The sequence below is a fragment of the Chiloscyllium punctatum genome, chromosome 7 (assembly GCF_047496795.1).
Source record: "Chiloscyllium punctatum isolate Juve2018m chromosome 7, sChiPun1.3, whole genome shotgun sequence".
NCBI lineage: Eukaryota > Metazoa > Chordata > Chondrichthyes > Orectolobiformes > Hemiscylliidae > Chiloscyllium > Chiloscyllium punctatum.
The window spans coordinates 65,297,988-65,322,862 of NC_092745.1; the positions used below are offsets into that span (position 1 = coordinate 65,297,988).

Here is a 24,875-nt window from a genome sequence, read left to right on the forward strand (position 1 = left end):
CAATAGTGAATAAATGAAAGGACCCCTAACTAAACTCGAAAAAAATGACAGTCATAGAGATATACAGCATGGAAACTGACCCTTCGGCCCAACTGGTCCATGCAGACCAGATTTCCTCAATAAATCTAGTCCCATTTGCCAACATTTGGCCCATTTCCCTCTAAACCCTTCCTATTGATATACCCATTCAAATGCCTTTTAAATGTTGTAGTTGTAGCAGCCTCCATCACTTCCTCTGGCAGCTCGTTCCATACATGTCCATCCTCTGTGTGAAAAAGTTGCCCCTTAGATCATTTTTATATCTTACCCCTCTCACTGGAAACCTATGCCCTTTAGTTCTGGAGTTGCCATCTTAGCGAAAACATCCTGACTATTCACCCAATCCAAGATTAATACCGAAAGGAAACAAACTGAAGGGGTAAAAGCATAATTACCATTTCCGAAGGTCTAAACAACTTTGCAAATGATCAAGATTCCAACATCAAGATGAGGGCTAAACTGAAAGAATCAATTCAATGTAAAACCAAAGCAGGTGACGTAAATGGGGCAGAATCACTGAAAATCTTGTTCAAGTGAGCATCACTAGCCCAGCAATATTGAAGTAAAAAGACACCGAGAACCAAATGGTGAGCAAAGCTATTTAAATCTCAACTGGACAATTTCAACGCAACACTCTGACTGAATTTAGCTACAATTGCATTCTCGCCCCAGGCTTCAGGTTGAGTGTTACTGGCAGTCTTCTCTCAGATAATTAACCTTAGACGATATTAGAAAGCAATGCTCAAATATACATTCATACTCATCCGGTAATTGTAAAACACACTCAAAAGACACACAGACAGCTTACCTGCCTCCTCCTAAAACATGTATGTTCTGAAAGGGTAGAATGGTGTCTTCATTGTTATATTGGTTTGGCAAATCTATCCATTGCACTTGAGTGTAAAACTGTCCTTGACTTTCATCTTCACTTGTGTTATGCACTAACATGTTGCCCCCCCCCCCCCCCCACCACAAGTTTAATTTTTCTACTCCAGAACCATCCAGAGGACAAGGATAACACAAGTCCCTATTTCCCCCTGAAGAATTATTCCAGAGAAATCTTTTCACATTCAATACCAAGTGCAAATGGCTCAAAGTCTCATTCATCTCGAAAAATGAAATTGCCAAACTTCAGCCCTCTCTCATTTCTCTCAGCCCTCATTCTTCTATTCTGCTGTAACCTCTCTTATCTTCCCCCATTGCCCTCTTCAAGCTCAGCATCCATCAGATCTATTTCCAATTTTTGTGATCCTTCCCCTCATTCAAGTTGACCCATGTATGAATCTATGTTTGCTTCCATGCTGGCCAAAATCATTAGACGCAGTTTTCCTCTCGACCTTATTTTTATACAATGCCCCCATGTAATAAGATATCCCAAGGCAACTTCACAGAGCCACAGAAGGTTATACTGGCATTGGGTATCATGTGGTCAGGTTACCACAGAAACAGAGACCTTAAATATACTCAAAAATACAATTCCTGGTCATCTGTAAAAGTGCCACAATCATCATCAAAATATCACTGCTCTTCCTGTTTCCATGTTATTACCTCGAGAGTACCCGAAGAATTATCCTTGGTCTCTTCCTATTTCTTATCATCCAAAAGTAGTGTCAGCTTTCACAGATGCACTAGCAATACTCAGCTCTGCCTCACCAGCACCTTTCATATCTATTAAATAATTACTCTGCTTATCCAACATCCAGGATTGGATGACCAGAAATTTCTTCCAACTATTTTTCTTTGTGAGGACTGAAGCCATTGCTTTCAGTGTCCAATCCGAGCTGTGTTCTCTAAATATTGAGGCCATCCCTCTCCCTGGCAACAGGAATAGTGGCAGAAGACTGGTGGATAGCAAATGCACCCTTGTTCAAGAAGGGGACTAGGAACAACCCTGGTAATCATAGACCAGTGAGCCTTACTTCAGTTGTGGGTAAAGTGTTGGAAAGGATTATAAGAGATTGGATTTATAATCATCTAGAAAGGAATAATTTGATTAGGGATAGTCAAAACTGTTTTGTGAAGGGTAGGTCATGCCTCACAAACCTTACTGAGTTCTTTGAGAAGGTGACCAAACAGATGAATGAGGGTAAAGCGGTTGATGTTGTGTATATCGATCTCAGTAAAGCATTTGATAAGATTCCCTACGGTAGGCTATTGCAGAAAATATGGAGATATAGGATTGAGTGTGATTTAGCAATTTGGATCAGAAATTGGCTAGCTGTAAGAAGAACCCAGAGGGTGGTGGTTAATGGGAAATGTTCATCCTAGAGTTCAGTTATTTGTGATATTGTGCAGGGATCTGTTTTGGGGCCACTGCTGTTTGTCATTTTTATAAATGAACTGGATGGAGATGGAGAAGGATGGGTTAGTAAATTTGCAGATGACATTAAGGTCATCCACAATGGAGTTGTGGACACTGCCGAAGGATGTTGCAGGTTACAGAGGGACATAGATAAGCTGCAGAGGTGGGCTGAGAGGTGGCAAATGGAGTTTAATGCGGAAATGTGTGAGGTGATTCACTATGGAAGGAGCAACAGGAATAAAGAGTACTGGGCTAATGGTAAGATTCTTTGTAGTGTAAATGAGCAGAGAGATCCTGGTGTCCATGTACATAGATCCTTGAAAGTTGCCACTCAGGTTGACAGGGTTGCTAAGAAGGCATACAGTGTGTTAGCTTTTATTGGTAGAGGGATTGAGTTTTGGAGCCACAAGGTCACGCTGCAGCTCTATACAAAACTCTGATGCCACCGCACTTGGAATATTGCATACAGTTCTGGACATTGCATTATAGGAAGGATGTGGAAGCTTTGGAAAGAGTACAGAGGAAGTTTAATAGGATGTTGCCTGATATGGAGTGAAAGTCTTATGAGGGAAGGCTGAGGGACAAGAGGCTGTTTTTGTTAGAAAGAAGAAGGTTGAGAGGTGACTTAATTGAGACAAATAAAATAATCAGAGGGTTAGGTAGAGTTGACAATCCTTTTTCCTCAGATGGTGATGGCTAGCACAGGGGGCCACAGCTTTAAATTGAGGGGTGACAGATATAGGATAGATGTCAGAGGTAGTTTCTTTACTCAGAGAGTAGTGGGGGCATGAAACGCATTGCCTACAACAGTAGTAGACTCACCAATTTTAAGGGCATTTAAGTGGTCATTGGATAAACATATGGATAAAAATTGAATAGTGTAGGATAGAAAGGTTTCACATTGTTTCCAAGGTCAGTGCAACATCAAGAGTCAAAGGGTCTGTATTGCACTGTAATGTTCTATGTTCTATGCCACCTCCGCGATCGCTGGGAAGACCACCACCTCCATGGTGACGAGAGGATCAGTGCTTGGACCCCAACTATTCAGAAGTAAAAATTCATGATACAGGTGAAGGAACTAAATGTAATATCTCCAAGTTTGTAGACAACACAAAGCTATTTCGGAGGGTGAACTGAGAGGAGGATGCAGAAATGTCTCAGTATGATTTGAGCAAGTTGTTTGACTGGGACACCTAATGTAAATTTTGTCTGTGCGGACTCAATTGGTCTAAGGGCCTCTTCTGTCCTATATAATTCTGTGATTCTATATTCAGTGGAGTTTAGAAGAATGAGGGGGAATCTCATAGAAACCTATAAAGTTCTAATAGTTCGTGAGTTTTAAGAAGATTCGAAGCTCAGGTTGAGGTTCTGGATGTAAGTTTGCTCATTGAGCTGGAAGGTTTGTTTTCAGACATTTCATCACCATACTAGGTAACATCAGTGAGCCTCCGGTGAAGCACTGGTGGTATGGCCTGCTTTTTATTTATGTGTTTAGGTTTCCTTGGGTTGGTGATGTCACTTCCTGTTTTTTTTCTCAGGGGGTGGTAAATGGGATCCAATCCATGTGTTTGTTGATAGAGTTCTGTTTGGAGTGCCAGACCTCTAGGAATTCTCACGCATGTGTCTGTTTGGCCACCCACAAATGGAGCTGCATTAGAACATTATTTCAGCCAGCACACACTGCAGCACAGAGGAAATATGAACAGCAGAGGAAAATCACCTATACCGTGTATTCAAAAAGAATGGGTACCCAATGAATACAATCTGTCGATTTCTCAACAACAAGCCCCAAAACAAGCAGACAAAATGCTTCCAGAGATCTGAGCTAATCTCCACTACGTCAAAGACATCTCAGAAAAGACTGCCAGACCACTCAGACCACTTGGTATCATGGTAGCCCACAAACCCACCATCACACTAAAACAGCAGCTAATGAACTTGAAAGACCCTACACAGACAACAGGCAAAACTAATGTCATTTACAAAATACCTTGCAAGAACTGTAACAAACACTACATTGGACAAACAGGCAGAAAACTAGCCACAAGGATACATGAACATCAACTAGCCACAAAAAGATATGACCCACTCTCACTAGTATCTTTACATACAGATGAGGAAGGACATCACTTTGACTGGGACAAGACATCCATCCTAGGACAAGCCAAACAGAGATATGCATGAGAATTCAGAGAAGGATGGCACTCTAACCGGAACTCTATCAACAAACACATTGACTTGGATCCCATTTCACCTGAGAAAAAAACAGGAAATGACATCAACACAGGAAAGGACATCACCACCCCAAGGAAACCTAAACATATAAATAACAAGTGGGCCATACTACCTGTGCTTCACCGGAGGTTCACTGATGATGTTACCTAGTATGGTGATAAAACGTCTGAAAACAAACCTTCCAGCTCAATGAGCAAACTTACATCCCGTTCTAACAGTACTAGGAAGGGTAAATGCAGAAAGGATGTTACCAATGACCAAGGAGTGCAGAACTAGGGGTCACAGTCTAAGCATACAGGGTTGGTCTTTTAGAATTGAGCAGAAATCTCTTCATACAGAGATGGTAAGCCTATGTTCTGCCACAGAAAACAGTTGAAGCCAAAACAGGAAATGGTTTCAAGAAGGAGTTACATAAGATTCTTAGAACAAGGGGAATCTAAGAGTATGGGGAGAAAGTGGGAGTAGTGGACTGAATTGGACAACCTGCTATGATCACATTGAATTGTGGAGCAGGCTGGAAGGGCTGCTTCTGCTTCTATTTTCCATGTTTCAAAGCAATGTCTTGGTTTCAAAGTTCTTATCCTTCTTTTCAAACACCTCCTTACCCTTCCCTATCTGTGTAACCTCCTCCAATCCAACAACCTTCCTGGAGATCTGTGCCCCAATATGTACCAAAGGTAGTTGTGCTTTCAGTTATCTTAGTCCCAAGCTCTGTTACTGCCTCCGTCCAACTTTGCAATGTTCCACCTCACTTTCCTCCTTTAAGCTACTTAGTAAGACTTATCTCTTTGACTATGCCTTTTGGTCATCCACCTGAATATCTCCTTGTGAAGCTTGACGTAATGCATTTTTAATGTTCCCCTGAAGCATCTTGGGATATTTCATTGAATGAAAGGGTTTTTTTTAAGAAAAAGGTTGTTTTTATTGTGTTTGCAAATAGTGAACTCAAGCTAAAGTGTACACCGTTGGACCTGACCTCCATTCTGTTGAAGTGGGTGAGATTGTAAGGGTTCTGCAGGATTTTCCAAGTGTTCTCAGGTTTCCCAACTTCACCTTGAGCCAATTTAATTGTCCAGAGAAAGTATCCAGTGCTAAGTTAAGAGATAACATTTCAGCCAAGTCGCCAGGTCCTCCCAGTTTATGTTGGTGTAGGTGCATCAATGGACAGTCTCCTGCTCCCTCCATCAGCACAATGGTGGCCGAGCTGCTTTGTCGGTGTTAATTTAAAAAATTATTTTTCAAGTTAGCAAGCGAGCATATTCATGTTGAAGCACCCTCTCGGTTCCTTACCTTTTACTGCAGCTTGCTACTTCCATCAACCTGGAATCCCTCTCTAACTCTGAGAGCCCCATCTGCCACCTTTAATTAAAGAGGACTTCAGGGAATTCAGTGTCAAAATGCCAATTAGTGACCATTTACAGCTGAGACAGTTTCAACACCCAGAAACAGTGTTGGCTCATGGTTCCTGCTCCCAAAGCGAAAACTCAACCCCATGGTCTGAAGAGGTCTGGCATCAAACAATTGCATATTAGAAATACTAAAATGGCAGTAAACAGCTTTAATTTCTCTCTCTCTTTTTCTTTTACTCTGCCTCTCTCTCTTTCTCACTTCTGGCATCTCTCCCTTGCATGCGGAGATCTGTCATATATATCTTGGAGAAATTCTGACAAAGCAAGATCACCTTGGAATCAATGGGTCTCCAGGTTGGTTGTGTATTTGACAATATCCATGCTATGCTGTGAATTTGAATCACTCCCTCTAACAGCCAGAAGATGGCGAAATACCTGTGTAACGCCACTAAATGCAAAACTCCATTATGGCAGTAAGTGTTTAATGTTTTGCAATTGGAAGCATTCATGTTCACCTACGGAGTTGTTAAAGCACGGTGGCACAGTGGTTAGCACTGCGACCTCACAGCGCCAGAGACCTGGATTCAATTCCCGCCTCAGGCGACTGACTGTGTGGAGTTTGCACATTCTCCCCGTGTCTGCGTGGGTTTCCTCCGGGTGCTCCGGTTTCCTCCCACAGTCCAAAGATGTGCAGGTCAGGTGAATTGGCCATGCTAAATTGCCCGTAGTGTTAGGTAAGGGGTAGATGTAGGGGTATGGGTGGGTTGCGCTTCGGCGGGGCAGTGTGGACTTGTTGGGCCGAAGGGCCTGTTTCCACACTGTAACTAATCTAATCTAATCTAAATCATTATGTTTTAAAATCCCTTGGTTTGAATTATAGCACCTGATATAATAATTGAATAAAAATCAAATAAGGTATCAGTTATAGCTCAGTGGGTAGCATGCTGTTGGCTGAACTACATACGCGTTGGTTCAAGTCTTGCCTGAGCACCTATAAAACCAAGGCTAACAATCCAGTGCAGGACTGAGAGATCTTACTCTGAGATACCATCTGTTTGTTCAAGTGGATGCTTGACTTCTTACTCCCCAGAGCCTGTCCACAAGGCACAAGTCAGGAATGTGATGGAATACTCCCCACTTCCCTGGATGGGAGCAGCCCCCAACAACAAGCAAGAAACCTGAGACCATCCAGGACAAAGCTGGGGATTTAAGGAAGTTTTTTTTCAACAGCTTAGAGGTCAGGATTTGGAACTCACTACTTGAAAAGGTGCTCAGAGGCAGGAACCATCTTCACAACTTTGAGACGTTTTCAGATGATCACTACATCATGCTCCAGAGAGACAAGACCACGTGTGCTGGAAAATGGAGCATGAGGAGATTAGTGCTTGAAGACCAGCATGGATATTCAGGACGAAGGGCCTCCTCCTGTGCTGGGAACTCTATGGGCTGAATCGTATTTTTTTTTGACTTACGTACAAGTTGCATTGAATTTCTGGGAGGGCTTCTCCTGGCAAAATTCACTGAGTTTTTCATCCATATTTTAGAAAATTCACCTGATTAATGGCCTATCATACCCCTATGGTGTCCCTCAATTCTGCTCTATTTTACCATGTTGCATTCCTAAACAGCGGATAGCCTGGAAATCACTAGAATCTCTTTCATCTGCATCATCTTTAAAAGCCCGCTGTGCACCAGGACAAGCCCAGCCCGTCTGGAAGTGCCTCACACGGCCTTGCCTAAGTTTTGTCCCTGACCTGGCAGCTGGGGGGAAATCGATGGTCTGCTTTGGGGGCGGAGTGTTGGGGTCCTGCTGGATACAATATGCCTCCTGGACCCGCGAACTAGGAGTGAAGGCCAGAACAAAGCTATTCCCCCAGGCGAAGGCAGGTTCAGCCATCTGGAGGAATACAGAGCCCTGTGAGAAGGCTAATGTCCTTCTCCATTCTGCCAGAGTTAGCACCATCATCATCTTTCCAATATCTCACACTCACTCACTCTCTCCACTCCTGCACCCATCAACCAACGAGGTTCACACTCAACCACACTCACTACTGCCTGCAACATGTTCCATCACTCACTCCCACTCACCCCAATCCCCAAACTGCACTAAGCCTGCATACTCTCTGTGCTAAGAGAAACTGAGGACTGCAGATGCTGGGGATCAGAGTCGAAGAGTGTGGCGCTGGAAAAGCACAGCCAACCAGGCAGCATCTGTGGAGCAGAAGAATCGACATTTTGGGCATAAGTGTTTTGGTCCCTGTGGACATGTGTCCCGACAGTAACAGCAGCACCAACTACCTGCATCATTTGTAATATCTGCCTCTCTCTCATTCCAGGAAGAAATCTGTTTGCAAAAGGGCAGACAGTATCAAGAGAAATGGTGTGCTGCCTACCGTACAGCTCCTCACTCCATATGAGAGGATCCTGACTCTAACTGCCCTGAGCAAACCCTGAACTGGTATTGGAGGCTGCCCTGACTTACTGTGCCAAGAGCCCCCAAGCAAAGGCTTTCCCCCTTGACTTGACTGAGGTCTATCAACAACTGACGACAAGCTTCCTGGCTTTCTGTCTGTGTGAACCAAGTAGGACAAGGGAACAGAAATAGGAGCTTGCTATCTCTGGCTGGGGATGCTCAGGTTTCCAACGTGGAGGCCGTTCAGAGTTAGCGATGCATTGAATCCACCTGGCGGTGGCTTTACCTTGGTTTTCTTGCCGAATTTGCCTGGCGTTGAGTATTTTCTCTGCGAGTTTGATAAAATGGAAGTCTGAATGTTAATGAGGTGAGCTGTGGGATTAACAAGGCGTTCAACACACAATAATGACTGTCAATTGGCTTCTTTGCCACCGCCGAGCGAGAATCTTGCCTGGTCACTTGGAGAGAGCATATAAGGTGGCGCAGGGTGATCTTGACGGGAAGATGGGACCTACTGCACTTGCTGTCTGCTTCTGCCACCCATCTCACCACAGCCCGAGTCGCTCAGACTAACTAAAGATTTCTCTGACTTTTTGACTCAATGGGAAGTAGGTAACGGGACTCTGTAAACTGTTGTTTGGATTATTTCTTTGTTAACAGTGCACGCTTTGTTAATTTTTTTTCAGGTGACTGTTATTGTTTTGTTGAGATAACGGATAAGGATCACTCCAATTGGAGATCTACTCTGTTTGAGTTGGCAGCAACTGACTGAAAGCAGCCAGTGACTGGAGCAGGCTGTTATCATTCAAGCTATACCTAGACTGCTTTTGTTGTATTGAGCAACAGCCAGGTATCACGGTCATCAAGATCCCTATAAATGTGGATGGGAGACTCTGATCAGCACTGTCACTGACAGCCAGCACGTATGGAAATATGACCAGCCACTCCCAGGGAATTCATCAGCTTTTACAAGCTGAGAAACGGGCCAAAGAAAAGTTAGAGGAAGCCAAGAAGAGTGAGTAAACCTAACTTACTGATAATTTCTGGTAGTCAAGAGCATGAAAAGTGGCTTCACTATGTTGTGGAATCAAAGCACAAAGATCACTGGGTTGGAGGAAGATTTATTAAGATTTTAAAAACTCTTTATTAATCGAAGCGACATAAACCATGCTAAAACAAAAGCGTTTGTTACAGATGTACATTTTATTCCACTTCATTTGGGAACTCAGACTTGTCTCTTTGTCCCTGCCTTAATCTGAGACATTTTACAATGTTGCAACTATTTCACTTGGGAGTGAAGTGAGGGACACATCTAAGGGGTGGACATGCCCTGTCACAGACCTTGCAGGGAACGGCACACACAGTGCTAGAAATGGCATTGAAAACAAATGAATAATTTAGGGTGAGCTCTGTTTTCTTTGTTAACACTGCCACCGTTGGATAAACACATTGCTGAAATACCGCTAGCAGCAACCTTAGGTTAAACAATGCACAGTCACAGTTGACATAGGTACCTGAGCCAACGTAGGGCTGGAAAATCATTGGCATTTCTGGATCAATATCTCACATGGAAAACAGTGTAAGGGAGTACTTTAACATCAAGGGCACCTAGGCCACAACTCAGGTCTCCCATGGGGCAGGCCTTAATAGTACACCAGATCATCCCAGGCAAGGTTGTTCATGGAGTCGTTCTGAATTATTCCAGCCAGAAAGAGCTCTGTCCACTTCAAGTGTTCTACTGTTCCTTAAACGGGGTTTCCCTCCACAGACTCACTCGGGAAGTGTATTTAGCCCTCTCTGTGTGAGGGGATGAGGTGGAATTTTACCCACATTAACAAGAAACATTATTTTCATTAAAGGTTAAAATTCCGTACCACTTTATCCTTTAACCTAAAAAAGTGACAGGGGTTTTCCTTGTAATTTTTTCTTGTAACCCTCTTCAAGACACTGACTCCTGCTGGGGTGAGGGCTCTATGGGTGCCAGAATCCCAGCTGTAGCGAGGCACTGAGAGTTGGCAGCCAGTAGGGAGGGGGTGTTGGGGGAGGAGATCACAGCGGAGGCCAAACCCATCCTCCCTCCGCTCTGCACAGCAGTGTTTTTTCTTCCACCCCCCCCCCCCCCCCCCCCCCCGCCCCTCCCCTGTCGGGGGGAGCCCAGCAGGGACTTTCTGGCTCAGTTCCTGCAGCCAGTACCTCCCTGTGCATCACTGTCCTCCTGGAAGATGAAATGCTGGTGCGTGGATTTCAAGTGAAGGGGCACCAGCCAGTTTGGAGCACCCCTACTGCCAGCTTGCCTGGCATCAGTCACCTCAAAGGCAAGAACATGTTAAAGCTTGGACCATCTGGTCCACATGGCTGCATCATTTGGCCGCCTTTAACCAAATGAGTCCAGTCGAAGGAGGTGCAGCTACTTTCAAGACAATTTTTGTCTATCTTAAGAAGGTTATTGTGTTTGCGTTACATACACTTTTATGTTTAGTGATTTAAATGTTGATTTTCTTTGTTCTCTCATTCAGTTAGTCTACTTCTGTTAAGCGTGGTCTCAAGTCAAGCAAAGCATGTATTTATCAACAGTATAACTGAAGCACACTGAGTGGGGTCAGACTGAAACTGCACTCAAAATATACTAAATGCCTAGTTAGGTGTCAGATTACGATAGAGCAAAAGAGGTATCTTAACGTAAGGAGTACAGTTTAAATCACAAGCATTAAAAATGTGTGTGTAAGAATTAAAACAAAGTTCAAGGTTAAGTGCGCTCATTGACACTGACAGAGAAACTGTGGTCATTTGGCATTCATTCCCTCACTGGCCAATTGATTAATCTGGACCATGTATACTCAGCATGAGCAGGCTACAAAATGAATCCCATACCCACAGAAAATGTGAGACATTGGGAAGTGGCAGCATTTGGGATTTCGCACTTTGAAGATGTCAAACAAAATGTCGAAGATGTGTTCGGACAGTCCAGCTCCCCTGGCCAATCACTGCCCACTTCTTTCTCACCCCATACAGCTTCATGCTGAGCCTGCTAACAGCTCAGGGCTCTCTTTTGTGCAATGCAGAGTCCAACTAGATAACCTTGTCAACACACGCATGTGGCATGGATTAAAACAATCTGTCTGTGTCTGATTAAAACAACAACATGCTTCTCATCAAGGAATAATAGACACATCACAGAGAATCAGTGGACTGGCTTGTTTGCTTGGATCCAGCGCATCGTCCAAACGTGCAAGATTTTCATACTGAACTCTGAACTTAAATGTGGCCATTTGGCATTCATTGCCACATTGGCCAATTGATTAATCTGGACCATTATATTCGGGATGAGCAGGCTACAAAATAAACCCTTCCATGCTCTGTCTTGGCTGAAGCAATGTTTGCAAGGCAGTCTGTGGGACTGGAATGGACTTCCAGCTCTGGATCTGTCTGAATTATATCAGGTCCAAAGCTGGAATACCAACAGTCTTCCACTTGTGTGCAATAGAGTGAAATCATGGTGTAAAAGCTTGATGACTGTGTCTGTCACAAAACAAGGCATGGATCTGTTACAGCTCATAGAATGCAATATATCTCATTGCTCAATAGCACATCATGCCTATTATCTAAATTGTATGTATGGTGTTTGGCCATGAAAGTATTTTTTTTGTGAAAATTCAACCAGAATATTATTTGTTGGAATAAGTATGTGTCCAGTGCTCAAGGCAAGATGAAAACTGCAAAAGGATTGATCGAGGACATAGGTCTGCGGAGTCTAGAAACACGTGGTCACAGATACAGAACAAGGCTCAGGCATTTAGTGGAATTCTCTCTGTCAAAAGGTTTGTGATTATTTGGAATGTTCTATACAGAGGGGCTGTGTTTGCCGAATCACTGGGCATGTTCAAGACCAGGATGGATGAATTTTTGGATCCTAAGTGATATAAGGATAGTGCTGGGCTGAGAAGTTAAGGCCAAAGTTGAGCCTTGACCTTATTGAACAGCTGAGCAGCTCAAAAGGCCATTGCTACTTCTCATGCAGACTAACTTGATATATATCACATGAAGAGTCAGTGTATGTGGATATTAATCAAGTAATAGTTTGAAATATGCAGTGCTTTCTCAGAGTGCTTCTGAACTCACCATCCCAGTGAGGATCCCGAATTGTACATTGAAGTTAGACGAACATTTTAAATTGGACCTTTTTAATGCTTCTGTTTCCCTATGGAAGAAATAAGAACGTGTTCAAAAATCTTTCATTTACGACCTCCTAAAACAGTGCCCTCATATTATAATGGGTCCACAATCGAGAAGTAGAGAGTTATCTTTCTTGGGCAGCATCAATAGTGATGCTGTTAACCTAGGCTTTAGGAGGTGTAGAAAAACCACTTGCCCCCCACATCTCCTCACTGCCTGCCTCATCATCACCCACTCTCGCCATTTCCCACCAAACACTTTGGAAAATCATTTGTGTGAAAAGGAGTGAGCAGCAGCGAAGCTCCCTATTTAGCCTGCTTCAGGCTAACAGACAGAAACATTGGACCTAATAAGCCACTGTGATCCCTGCCTGTTTAATGGCATACGCACTTATCAGGGCATACTCCGATTCCTGCAGTGGTTTCTGATAATCTGCCACCATTGTTCCAACTGCTGTGCTGAACATGTCATAAAGACATAACTGCACATCACCAGTTAGCACAGTGCAGATTCCTGAAGCTCAGTACTGCAATGAGGAATTCAAAAACAAACAGGCAAGCAATCTTCTACAATTAGATTTTGCACTTTTGAAACCGAATGAAAATTGTGCACAAAAATTGGAATGGATGTGGAATCCAGGAAGAAAAAAAAATCAATATAGCTTTGAAGAGAAATCTTTTAGACACAGGATGACGTAACTCACTTGAGCCTTATTAATCTGTCCAGCATCGTCCGACGGTTTCATTTCTTGCAATCCATCGATTCCCTTTTGTGTGCGATGTTTATTAGATTGGTGGCACAATTGGTATCATAAAATACTTACCAAGCATTTTCATTGTGAATGTTCTTCCAGGGAAGGGAAGACGGCTGAAACAAGCAAAGGATGAGGCACAAGCTGAGATAGATCAATATCGTCTGCAAAGGGAGAGAGAGTTCAGACAAAAGCAAGACTCTGTATGTATCAATGCAAACAAGTGGGCTTGATTTAATTGCTGCTTCTTTGGACCATAATTGTTAGAATCAATAGTCACAAATCAAAAGTTCCTGCACACAGTGGAAAATAACAATGGGAGTTAATCCATTTCTGGTCAGTCATGCCCAATATGAGGTTTGTGGAGTTATCCTTGGTATCACAAACAGAGATATGAATACATTTCACTGTTGGTGATAAATCAGAGCTCGTGTTGCTTATGTCATGATTTTATGTTCTGGAATCATAAAAATTCCCAAAGTATCAGAAGACACCATTGAAAAATGTGTTTTCAAAGCCTGCTTTGGGAATTGTGCTCACTACCACCCCTCAGTGCCAATCCCATCGGGACATGGAAAATTGGTGTGCAGGGATATATTCTACATGGGGACAACAGGCAATCATGCCACACTGAATGGATCCTTGGTCCCTGATGGATGGGGTTGCATGTGAGAGAGACAGATAGAGAGAGACAAAGAGAAAGAGTGAGTGTATGTGTCTGTGTGTACGTGTGTGTGTGCGTGAGAGAGAATGTGCATGTGAGAGTGCAAGTGTGTGTGAGTGTATGAGCATGTGTGTGTGTGTGTGAGAATGTATGTATGTATGAGAGTGCAAGTGTGTGCATTGCGGTGAGGGGGGAGGGAAGAATCATGGGGGTGGAAGAGAAGATGATAAGAGTTCAGGGGGCCAATCTGTTAAGACTTTTTAATATTAAGCCTTCCTCCCAGTTGAGCCTTTCTTTTAACCCTCAGGTGGAGCCTACTCATTACCATCTAGAGGACAGAATGTTTCAAATCATTTGCATCTCAGCTTCCAATCCCTTCTGCAGGAATTGAGGTTGTCATTTTCCCAGGGCCCTTCTTGGTGCACTGGCTGTCAAAGCTGTAGTTTATGATGGACACGGGGTCGAGTTCCTGTATGGTTTGCTGGGCTAGTACTGGAGGTCTGGCAGGAATCCAGCAGATTATTCCCATGATAACATGGGTGTTTCAAAAATAAACCTTAGAAAAGATACACTCCTGATCATCCATTGAGGAAAAGCCCTGCCTGTCATGGTGCAAGGTCAGACTGACCAGCGAGGACATAGCATTGATATTTTGACCAAGAGTGGCACATTGGTTATCACTGCTGCCTCACAGCGCCAGGGACCCAGGTTTGATTCCAGCCTCGGGTGACTGTCTGTGTAGAGTTTTCACATTCTCCCTGTGTCTGCGTGGGTTTCCTCCGGGTGCTTCAACTTCCTCCCACTATCCAAAGATGTGCAGCTTAGGTGAATTTGCCATGCTAAATTGCCCATAGTGTTCAGGGCTGTTAGGTACATTAGTCAGGGGAAATGTGGAGTAATAAGACAGGGGAATGGGTCTGGGTGGGTTGCCCTTCGGATGGTCAGTGTGGACTTGTTGGGCCAAATGGCTTGTTTCCACACTGTAGAGATGCTATGATTCTATGAAGCCAATCTATCCAAAGCTGTGCCAGAAGTGGACTTCCTGCCTCTGTGCTGGATGGGCAAGTAGGGATGCCAATCAAAGTTTCCTCTATATATTTGCACATATGTCAAAGTACATATGCATAGTCACATGAGGACAGGATCAGGCTCCCCCTCTCACCTCACCCCAAGAGAACATCACTTGACTAATAATACACTGCCAATTATTATTCAGCCATAAGCATAAAGCAGGCCATCTTTTGTAAAGTATCCACAGTACTTTAGAACCTTATCCTTGTATATTCAGTAGAGGAGCTTGTGAAGGAAAAAAATTAGCGGGAGAAGAAAGCTGGAATCTTGAATGTGTATCCTGTAAATATCATAATTTCACGAACTGTTTCCAAAATGTTTCAAATGGAAAAATCCAGTGACGTGGCCTTCTGTTTACAATAAACATGTCTCTGTTTTATCTTAGATCATGGGTTCTCAAGGTAACCTTTTAGTCAAAGTGGATGAACAAACCAGAGCAAAGATCAATGGGCTCATAAGCAACCACGAACGGAATAGTGAGAAGGTTCTGCAAGATCTCTTGGGGATTGTTTGTGAAATCAAACCGGAAATCCATATTAATTTTAGAGAGGCTGGCTCCCATTGATGGGATAGACAGCGGTGAATTAAACTTTATCACACTATAAATGTGGTATCATTGAAGTTAACTGACATTGGATAATGTGCATTTTTCATGAAAAACAATGTTGATACTTTTTTTCAACTAATCATCTTGGGACATTTTCTTACAATATAAATATGATGGCTACCTTTATTCCCCCCCCAAATGCAGTTAGTCTCAAGAGAGTATGCTAATCTACCCCCGTGAAATCACGCTACTTATCTAACGTCCTTTACAAAAGGGAATGTAGGGACAGAATGACCATTCAGCCTCTTGAGGCTGTACCGCCACTTAATTAGCAAATGGCTGATTGGTATCTAAATCCAGAAATTGGTGTGGAAAAAATTCTGCTGCTGTCAAACTGATTGATCTTTGGTCTGATTCGATTAGATTAGATTACTTACAATGTGGAAACAGGCCCTTCGGCCCAACAAGTCCACAACGACCCTCCGAAGAGCAACCCACCCTGAACCGTTCCCCTACATTTAGCCCTTCACCTAACATCTCGGGGAACCTTGCAAATACCAGAAACAGTCAGAAAGGGAAAGTTTGTTTGACATCATTTGAAATTCAGGTTCATAGAACATAGAACATTACAGCACAGTACAGGCCCTTTGGCACTCGATGTTGCGCCAACCTGTGAAACCAATCTAAAGCCCACCTATTCCACTATCATCCATATGTTTATCCAACGACCATTTAAATGCCCTTAATGTTGGCGAGTTCACTCCTGTTTCAGGCAGGGTATTCCATGCCCTTACTACTTTACAAGTACAGAAACTACCTCTGACCTCTGTCCTATATCTATCACCCCTCAATTTAAAGCTATGTCCCCTTGAGCAAGCTATCACCATCCAAGGAAAAAGGATCTCACTGTCCACCCTATCTAATCCTCTGATCATCTTGCATACCTCTATTAAGTCACCACTTAACTTTCTTCTCTCTAACAAACACAGCCTCACATCCCTCAGCCTTTCCTCCATGCCAGTCAACATCCTGGTAAATTTCCTCTGAACCCTTTCCAATGTTTCCACATCCTTCCTATAATGCAGCGACCAAAATTGTACACAATACTCAAAGAGTGGCCGCATTAGGGTTTTATAGAGCTGCAACATGATCTCATGGCTCCGAAATTCAATCCCTCTACCAATAAAAGCTAACACACCATACGCCTTCCTAACAACCTGGGATCAATGCACATGGACACCGAGATCTCTTTACTCATCCACACTACCAAGAATCTTACCATAAGCCCAGTACTCTGTACTACTGTTACTCATTCCAAAGTGAATCACCTCACAGTCTTCCACATTAAACTCCATTTGCCACCTCTTAGTCTAGCTCTGCAGCTTATTTATGTCCCTCTGTAACCTGCAACATCCTCTGCATTGCCCACAACTCCACCAACTTTAGCATCATCCGCAAATTTATTAACCCATCCTTCTATGCCCTCATCCAGGGCATTTATAAAAATGACAAACAGCAGCGGCACCAAAACAGATCATTGCAGTACACCACTAGTAACTGAACTCCAGGATGAATATTTGCCATCCACTACCACCCTCTGTCTTCTTACAGCTAGCCAATTTCTGACCCAAACCGTAAAATCACCCTCAATCCTATGCCAGATTCATGTTGAGTGTCATCATTAGGATTCCCAACTTTGGTGGAATGAATTTAAAATATCAGCTTCAATGTTAGGTATTGTTCACCTACAATTGTTCACCTACAAAAGAAATTCACTAAACAATTAAACTAAGTATGACTGAGAGGAAAGATTTAATAGAGACAGAAGGGGCAATTTTTTTCCCCCACAGAGGGTGGTGCATTTATGGATGAGTTGCCAAAGGAAGTGGTCGATGCTGGGACAAACTTAAAAGGCATCTGGATGGGTACATGAATATGAAGCATTCAGAGGGATATGGGCCTAGCGCTAGCAAATGGAACTAGATTAATTTAAAATATCTGGTCAGCATGGATGAGTTGGACTGAAGGGTCTGTTTCTGTGATTTACATCTCTATGACATTATGACTAACTTGTTAGTTACCATTCTCATATATTCTAATGTAAACAAATTGATAGAAAATTGTGCCTCAATCTTGTGCCCAGTGATTGTCGTCCATATTGACATCCAATAGAATGTTAGCTGTAAACGTGCAAGTTTTGAATTTTTTTTAGATTAGTTTTCCAAAATTTCAATTTGATTCGCTTCAGTTGTTTTGTATGCGGGAATGTAGCCAGGTTCAGTTCCCAGAATTTGAGTTATCCTCTTACACTTAGAACCATACTTCCAACTAGTGACAGATTGTACATTTTCTGTGCTCTGCATGATCACAGTTTGACGCTTTTGACAACTAGGCCAGGTTTCTGTGTTTGTGGTGCTGAATTGTTATCAACCAACAGACAGGCTTTCAGGGAAGTTGCAATAACCCAGACCTTTTAAAGCTGGAATCATATTTCAGCGATTAATTTGTGGCACCTCTTTTGGCCTCTCTCGAAAATATTTGAATATTCTCAAGTTTAGGATTTGAGAGACCCATGCCTTCTGACTTTTCTAAGCCATCAGCCCACAACTGGGGTTAATAGCTGAATGGTTGAGCAAGTCTGTCACTGGGAGAAGGGAGCAGGTTTCACAGTTTACTTGGCATGAGTCAGTTCATGGGCACCAGTCTCTCGTATACATGCTAAAACAGTGCCAGATCAAAAGTAGTTTATACCTTGCATGGCCCATTTTGGTTTACAGTTACCAGTTGCCCTGGTGACATCCTCTCAACAGCCCAGAGATGCATCAGCAGTGGCTGGTTTTAATTTGCTTGCATTTCACCCTCTCAGGTGACATTTATTTCTTTAGTACCAGGGGAAAAGCTCAGCTTTGATGTGAACAGGACACAAATAGCCCATCCGCATCAAGCACTCATGATTTACATATTAATTAGTTATTATATGAAACAAGAGATGGACTCAGATACTCATGTGCTTGAGAACTGAGGTTACACATTCCTGCTTATTTTCTGTCTTTTTATTTAAATATCAGAAATACAAATGCAAATAGCTGCAAAAATAGCAAAGCGAAAGCCTTTGAGAATAGAGCCCTCTGTACAGCAGGTAATCAATTTAAACTGTTTGATATACTCAGATAGGCTGTTGTAATGAGTTCTTTTTTTTCTGTGGTACTTGGAGTCAATGTTTAAAAATGGGATACAAATCAAAATGTCACAGCAGCAACTCATTTGTGAGTTTCAGTTTCATTCCCTTAATAACCCAACATAAAAGATGCACAATCCTTTATCAAGGAGATGGGAATCCTATCAATTCTGTGGTTTATCTCTTCGAGGAACAAAGTAGTAATTTGTGACCTTCCACTGAATCACAGCGATAATTAGTGAAAATGTGTGAATTAAGTTATCTTAACAGTCTGCTAATGTTCACATTGAGCAGTAAATTACCTTGAAGCACTTCCCAAATGCTAGTTTATTTCTGTCAGGCAAAGATGTATTTTGAAATCCAATTGTTCTCATTTCTGTGAAGGCAATTATGCTTATTTTCGTGCATAAATCCCCAAATGATATGACTGAAGTTCAACTTCACAATAAAAAAAATTGAGAACAAAATCATTTATGCTGCATTCCTCTTTCTTGTAACTCGATTGAGCAAGTCCCACATCATCAAATTTGATACCATCATTTCAAAAACCCCTCAGTATGGTGTTACTGCAGTCCTGTAACTAGAGTTGACTGGCCTCGCCTATCAGCACTTGCACCTCCAAATCAGAAGGTCAAAGGCCTGCTTCAGGATTTCAGTACAAAATCAAGGCTATATGGTGGAAATAATACAGTTCACGTGGTGTTAACCTTCCGAACTGCTGTTAAATAGAGCAGCACGGTGGCTCAGTGGTTAGCAATGCTGCCTCACAGCACGAGGAACCCGGGTTCGATTCCCAGCTAGGGCGGCTGTCTGTGTGGAGTTTGCACATTCACCTCATGTCTACGTGGGTTTTCTCCGGGTGCTCCGCTTTCCTCCCACAATTCAAAGATCAGGTGACTTGGCCATGCTAAATAGCCCTTAGAGTTTGGTGCATGAATCAGGGAGAAATACAGGGTAGGGGAATGAGTCTGGGTGGGTTACTCTTCAGAGGCTCGGTATGTATTTGTTGGGCCGAAGGGGGTGTTTCCATACTGGAGGGAATCTAATCAAGTCTAATACCAAAAGAGAAAATGCTGGAAAATCTCAGCAGGTCTGGCAGCATCTGTAAGGAAAGAAAAGAGCTGACGTTATGAGTCTAACTGACCCTTTGTCAAAGCTAATCAAGTCTAACCTGCTCTGGTAAAAACAATGTCTGCAGATGCTGGAAACCAGATTCTGGATTAGTGGTGCTGGAAGAGCACAGCAGTTCAGGCAGCATCCAAGGAGCAGTAAAATCGACGTTTAGTCAAAAGCCCTTCATCAGGAATAAAGGCAGTGAGCCTGAAGCGTGGAGAGATAAGCTAGAGGAGGGTGGAGGTGGGGAGGGAGTAGCATAGAGTACAATAGGTGAGTGGGGGAGGGGATGAAGGTGATAGGTCAGGCAGCTGTGGGAGTCAGTGGGTTTGTAAAAACCCACCCGCACCAATCAACCACACCACCCTGTGGCCCAACATTTCCACTCCCCCCTCCCACTCTGCCGAGGACATGGAGGTCCTGGGCCTCCTTCACCGCCGCTCCCTCACCACCAGACACCTGGAGGAAGAACGCCTCATCTTCCGTCTCGGAACACTTCAACCCCAGGGCATCAATATGGACTTCAACAGTTTCCTCATTTCCCCTTCCCCCACCTCACCCTAGTTCCAAACTTCCAGCTCAGCACTGTTCCATGACTTGTCCGGACTTGTCCTACCTGCCTATCTTCTTTTCCACCTATCCACTCCACCCTCTCCTCCCTGACCTATCACCTTCATCCCCTCCCCCACTCACCCATTGTACTCGATGCTACTTTCTCCCCACCCCCACCCTCCTCTAGCTTATCCCTCCACGCTTCAGGCTCACTGCCTTTATTCCTGATGAAGGGCTTCTGCCCTAAACGTCGATTTTGCTGCTCCTTGGATGCTGCCTGAACTACTGTGCTCTTCCAGCACCACTAATCCAGAATCTAACCTGCTCTGCACTTGTGTCGGACATTAAGGACCTTGTGAAGAAGTGCAAGCAGCTTTGTCGGTGTGTTGGCCAACACACCTCCCTCTAGTTTCATTATCAGAAACAGATCAATCTAGCTTATCGTCAAATCGTAGACAGTGAGGTTTAGCTCCATGCCAGAAATTGGTGCTTTTGGCTACGTAACTGTCGTCACTGCACTTCAGAGAACCACTGCAGGCCATGAGTTGAGCCAACGGTTAAATTGTGCAGTGAAAGCGAAGCAGTCAGCATGGAGACAGTTAGGGTTTTTAAAAATATTTCTGACTGCTTTTACCACAGCCACAGCTTATCATAGCAGGAAAGCAGAGTCAAAAGTTGCATCTGCTGCCTCCAATTCTTGGGAACACACCAGTGAGCTATGATCAGCTTACGTCAGACTTTCTTTGCTTTTCTGATATTTGGAGTGCCAAACAGAAGTCGAACTGTGCATTCATTTGGCTCCTGTTAGCTACTATGAATGGAATATAATGCTGCGCTTTTGATGTTGGAATGATCTCAGTGCCTGCAATTATTTGACATTTATTCATTTAAACCACTCAAATTCTTAGGAATATTATTTCAGGGACAGGTATGGTGAAGAAATAGAATTGGACTGAGCCGGTATAGTGTAGTAGAGCAGTACCTGGGATTTGCTGTTAACAATGGTTTATTGTTCTGCAAACAGCAAATGCTGGAGATCACAATGGGTCAGACAGCATCCATGGAGTGAGAGCAAGCTAACGTTTTGAGTCTACATCACTCTTCATCAGAGATGAAGTGTGGAGGGGGCTATGGTAGTGGTGGGTGTGGAGTGCTGATGGAGAAAGGATGTTGATAGTTTGGATTAAATGATCGGAATGTGAGAATGGTTGAACAATGGTGGGTCGAATTGCCAGACTAGAAAGACAAGACACACCCACTGGGGTGGGGGGTGAACCAGGTGACAGAGAGTGTAACAAGTAAAGGTAAAAGAAAGGAATGGACGAGGAGTGGATTCACAATGTGAAGGTGCTCAACACAATATTAAGTCCAGAAGACTGGGAAATACCCCCTCCTATCAACTACAGCAGAAATGCCTCCCCCCTCCACACTTCACATCAGCTTTGATGCAGTGTCATCTAGACTGAGATGCTTGCTTGCTCTCTCTCCACAGATGCTGTCTGACCCGTTGCAATCTCCAGCATGTGTTGTTTTCAGTTCAGGTAAAGTAATTTGCTCCTACAATGGTTTACTGTTGCTGTACACAGTAAATAAGAGTCAATTTACAGTGAGGAGACCTCTGTATCAACTTGGTCAAAGTCAACTTCCAGACTATTTTCTTACAATAGCTCTGTACATTTCATACACTGGAAAAGCACTTCACCGGTTGTCAAGTGTTTCGAAATGTCCTGAGGCTGTGATGGAAAAAGAGATGGTAAGTTGATTTTTCTTCCTTCTCATTTTCAGAACCATTTTTAAGATCCAAATTATAGGCTTTCCACAGACATTCAGTTGAATCAGGAGTGGAAAAATCCTCCAAATTGACATTGTAACCAGAGAAACCAACACTGGGAGAAAAGAAAATTGAATCCGAATGGTCATAATAGAACTGTTTTAATTGCATGGGTGATTGATGTGATACAATGGCTGAGACAAACAGAAGGTTTCAAGCTGACCAGCTTCTGTGTTGCATTCTGACCTTACTGAAGGCAGCAGGAGTTCCACTCCTGTGCAAAGGAGATAAAATATGACTAAGGTCTTTGATTTGGATAACTAAACAATCATCTCTACTTGAGTTTTGTGTTTGCACAGTGGGTATGGATTGCTCTCAACTCCACTGTGATAGCTCACCTTGCCAAACAACCTGCCATCATTTTCTGTCAGGCCTCATGCAGTAAGATCTGGACAAGGTAACAGAGGGCACTTGGTGCCATGAGAACTATAGGTACAGTATACATTAACCAGTACATAGGTTAATGTAAAGCAGAGCACTGTCCATGCTGAAGACCTGAAACAAAAACTGAAACTGTCACCTTCTGAAGAAGGGCTACTGGACTTACAGAAAAGTTAACTCTGCTTTCTCTTTATAGATGCTGTCTAAACTGCTCCAGCAATTTCTGTTCAAATAAGTAGGCACTATGTTCAGCAGGAAGAGAAGGCCTTATTTTTAAGAAAAGCAGTTATTTAGAATTAATCTAATTAACTGACAGACCTTCAGAGATAACAGATAATGCACATACACTATTTCCATACAAGTTATACTGATTCTATTTACATAACACACAGTTTCTAATAAGCAATTACAAACAGTTTTACACAGCAGAGCATAAAACTATGTGACCACACATTGAGATGGCACGACAAGAAATATTCATTTATCCTGTGGAATTAGTTTTGCAGTCACCACATGAGACAGATAGAATGAGTCATCTAAACGACAGGACAGAGTAGTTGAGCCAAGTGGCTTGTTTTTTTTTATTGTTTTGTATTCTACATCTAAACTCTGAACCAGCATTGCCACAGGTGAGATGATGCTATTCCTCTTTCTGTTCTGAACAATCTACCACAACCCTGAGAGAGATGGGTACACCACTACTCAACATGATCTTCCAATTCCACCCTCTTCCCCTCTCCAGCAGCTTCCCAGAGTGAATGTGTCCAATTAGTTTAGTGAGAAATGGAAATGCTGCCCAATGTGTTGTTTCCCATTCCCCGGATGTTCTCAGTAAACACTAGTTGAGTATTTTTCAATGTTGATGGCTCAGAATGCATGCAGTCACCTTCAACATCAAACCGTGAATAGCGCCTGTTAGATATGTAAATTTTCTTTGCTGGAAACATTCCATCAAATCAGAAACACCACAGTGGTGCCTCATTATGAACACGGCGTGATATGCATCAGCTCTATTATGGCACACATTACAGAAAGCATTCAAAAACAAAACAAAATCCTATCAAATGTTTCAGGGGAAACCTCACAGATCAGCAAACATCCTTTCAGTGGTTCCCAAAGACAGTGGAAAGGCCAGCTGAACACAAAACCATGATACACTTTGATACTAAACAAAGGTATCCCTGGCAGTGTCTGCCAGACAGGTATGTTTGCAGTGTCAAGATTAGTGTGGTGCTGGAAAAGCACAGCAGGTCAGGTCAGGCAGCGTCTGAGGAGCAGGAAAATCGACGTTTCAGGAAAAAGCCCTTCCTGATGAAACATTGATTTTCCTGCTCCTCGGATGCTGCCTGACCTTCTGTGCTTTTCCAGCACCACTCTAATCTTGACTCTGATCTGCAGTCCTCACTTTTGCCTATGTTTGCAGTGTGTCATGTGAAGCTGAGTGTCAACAAATTAGGAAATAGTTTGTTTCAAGCAAATTATTCAGTCAACTTTTGTATCCCCATTCTTAAAGTGAGTATAATTTTTAAACTCAGGGCAGGTAAACATAGAGCAAAATTAGGTGAGAAAGTGAAATACAACCCCAGTCAGTTTGTCACTGTATGTGTTTGGTTACATTTACTCCCAAACACAACTGACAACAAGAGTTGTTGCTAGTATAATAAAGGGAACCACTGTGCAAGAAAAAAACTTCACCCACCCAAATTCAGCACACGCCTTTTGACTTTGGAGGCAGAATATTCAGGGCTGTAGGCTGTATCTGAACACACTGTCAATGGTATTTCATGGGGCAAAACAGCAAAGCGTTGGAAACTAAGGTGAATTTGTTTTTGCAAGGGAAGTTCCACACACTCAAGAGCTGTCCACCTATTAATTAAGCATTTCCCAAAGTGTGTTGAGTTAGATTTGAATAGCAAACATTGTGGAAACTTCCAAAATGCAGGGTGATAGTTGCTTGCCTTAACTGTTCATTTACCTTTTGAAACTTAAGCAACATATCATTCTCCTGTTTACTTCCTTGCAGGAAACCACCCGCTCCAGTCAAGATATTGGGGCCTCTATTTGTTATGAAAATTAAAGTTGTAGCTTTTAATGTGCTTGTTTCCCTTGGATAAGCAGGATTGCAATAAAATGGAATAATACAGGTATCCTGCCTTATTATTACCACAGTAACCTCAAGGGTGAAAAGCATCTCCTCACCTATTGATAATGAAAAACATTGGGACTAATGGTGCTATGGTGAGGCCTGTTGCTAAGCAGGTGATATAATGATAGGC

General features: G+C 43.0%; 1 protein-coding gene across 2 annotated transcripts; it reads left to right on the plus strand.

Moving 5' to 3' along the window:
* Nucleotides 1-9,249: 9,249 nt before the first annotated feature.
* Nucleotides 9,250-19,192, plus strand: LOC140479750 (V-type proton ATPase subunit G 3-like). Of its 2 annotated transcripts, XM_072573850.1 has the most exons (4): nucleotides 9,255-9,353; nucleotides 12,021-12,156; nucleotides 13,365-13,465; nucleotides 15,383-19,192. In XM_072573850.1, exons 2-4 carry the CDS (start codon nucleotides 12,045-12,047, stop codon nucleotides 15,560-15,562), a joined length of 393 nt encoding a protein of 130 aa, XP_072429951.1. In that variant the 5' UTR covers nucleotides 9,255-9,353; nucleotides 12,021-12,044; the 3' UTR covers nucleotides 15,563-19,192. The 2 variants fall into 2 exon arrangements, with proteins under 2 accessions (XP_072429952.1, XP_072429951.1); XM_072573851.1 differs by lacking the exon at nucleotides 12,021-12,156 and having other exon boundaries at nucleotides 9,250-9,353.
* Nucleotides 19,193-24,875: the final 5,683 nt, after the last annotated feature.

Excerpts from the sequence above, each read along its gene's own strand:
- LOC140479750 (XM_072573850.1), top strand. The coding sequence starts at position 12,045 with ATGAAAACTGCAAAAGGATTGATCGAGGACATAGGTCTGCGGAGTCTA. Across the intron at positions 12,157-13,364 it reads GGAATTCTCTCTGTCAAAAG|GGAAGGGAAGACGGCTGAAA; the intron begins GTTTGTGATTAT and ends ATGTTCTTCCAG. Across the intron at positions 13,466-15,382 it reads TCAGACAAAAGCAAGACTCT|ATCATGGGTTCTCAAGGTAA; the intron begins GTATGTATCAAT and ends GTTTTATCTTAG.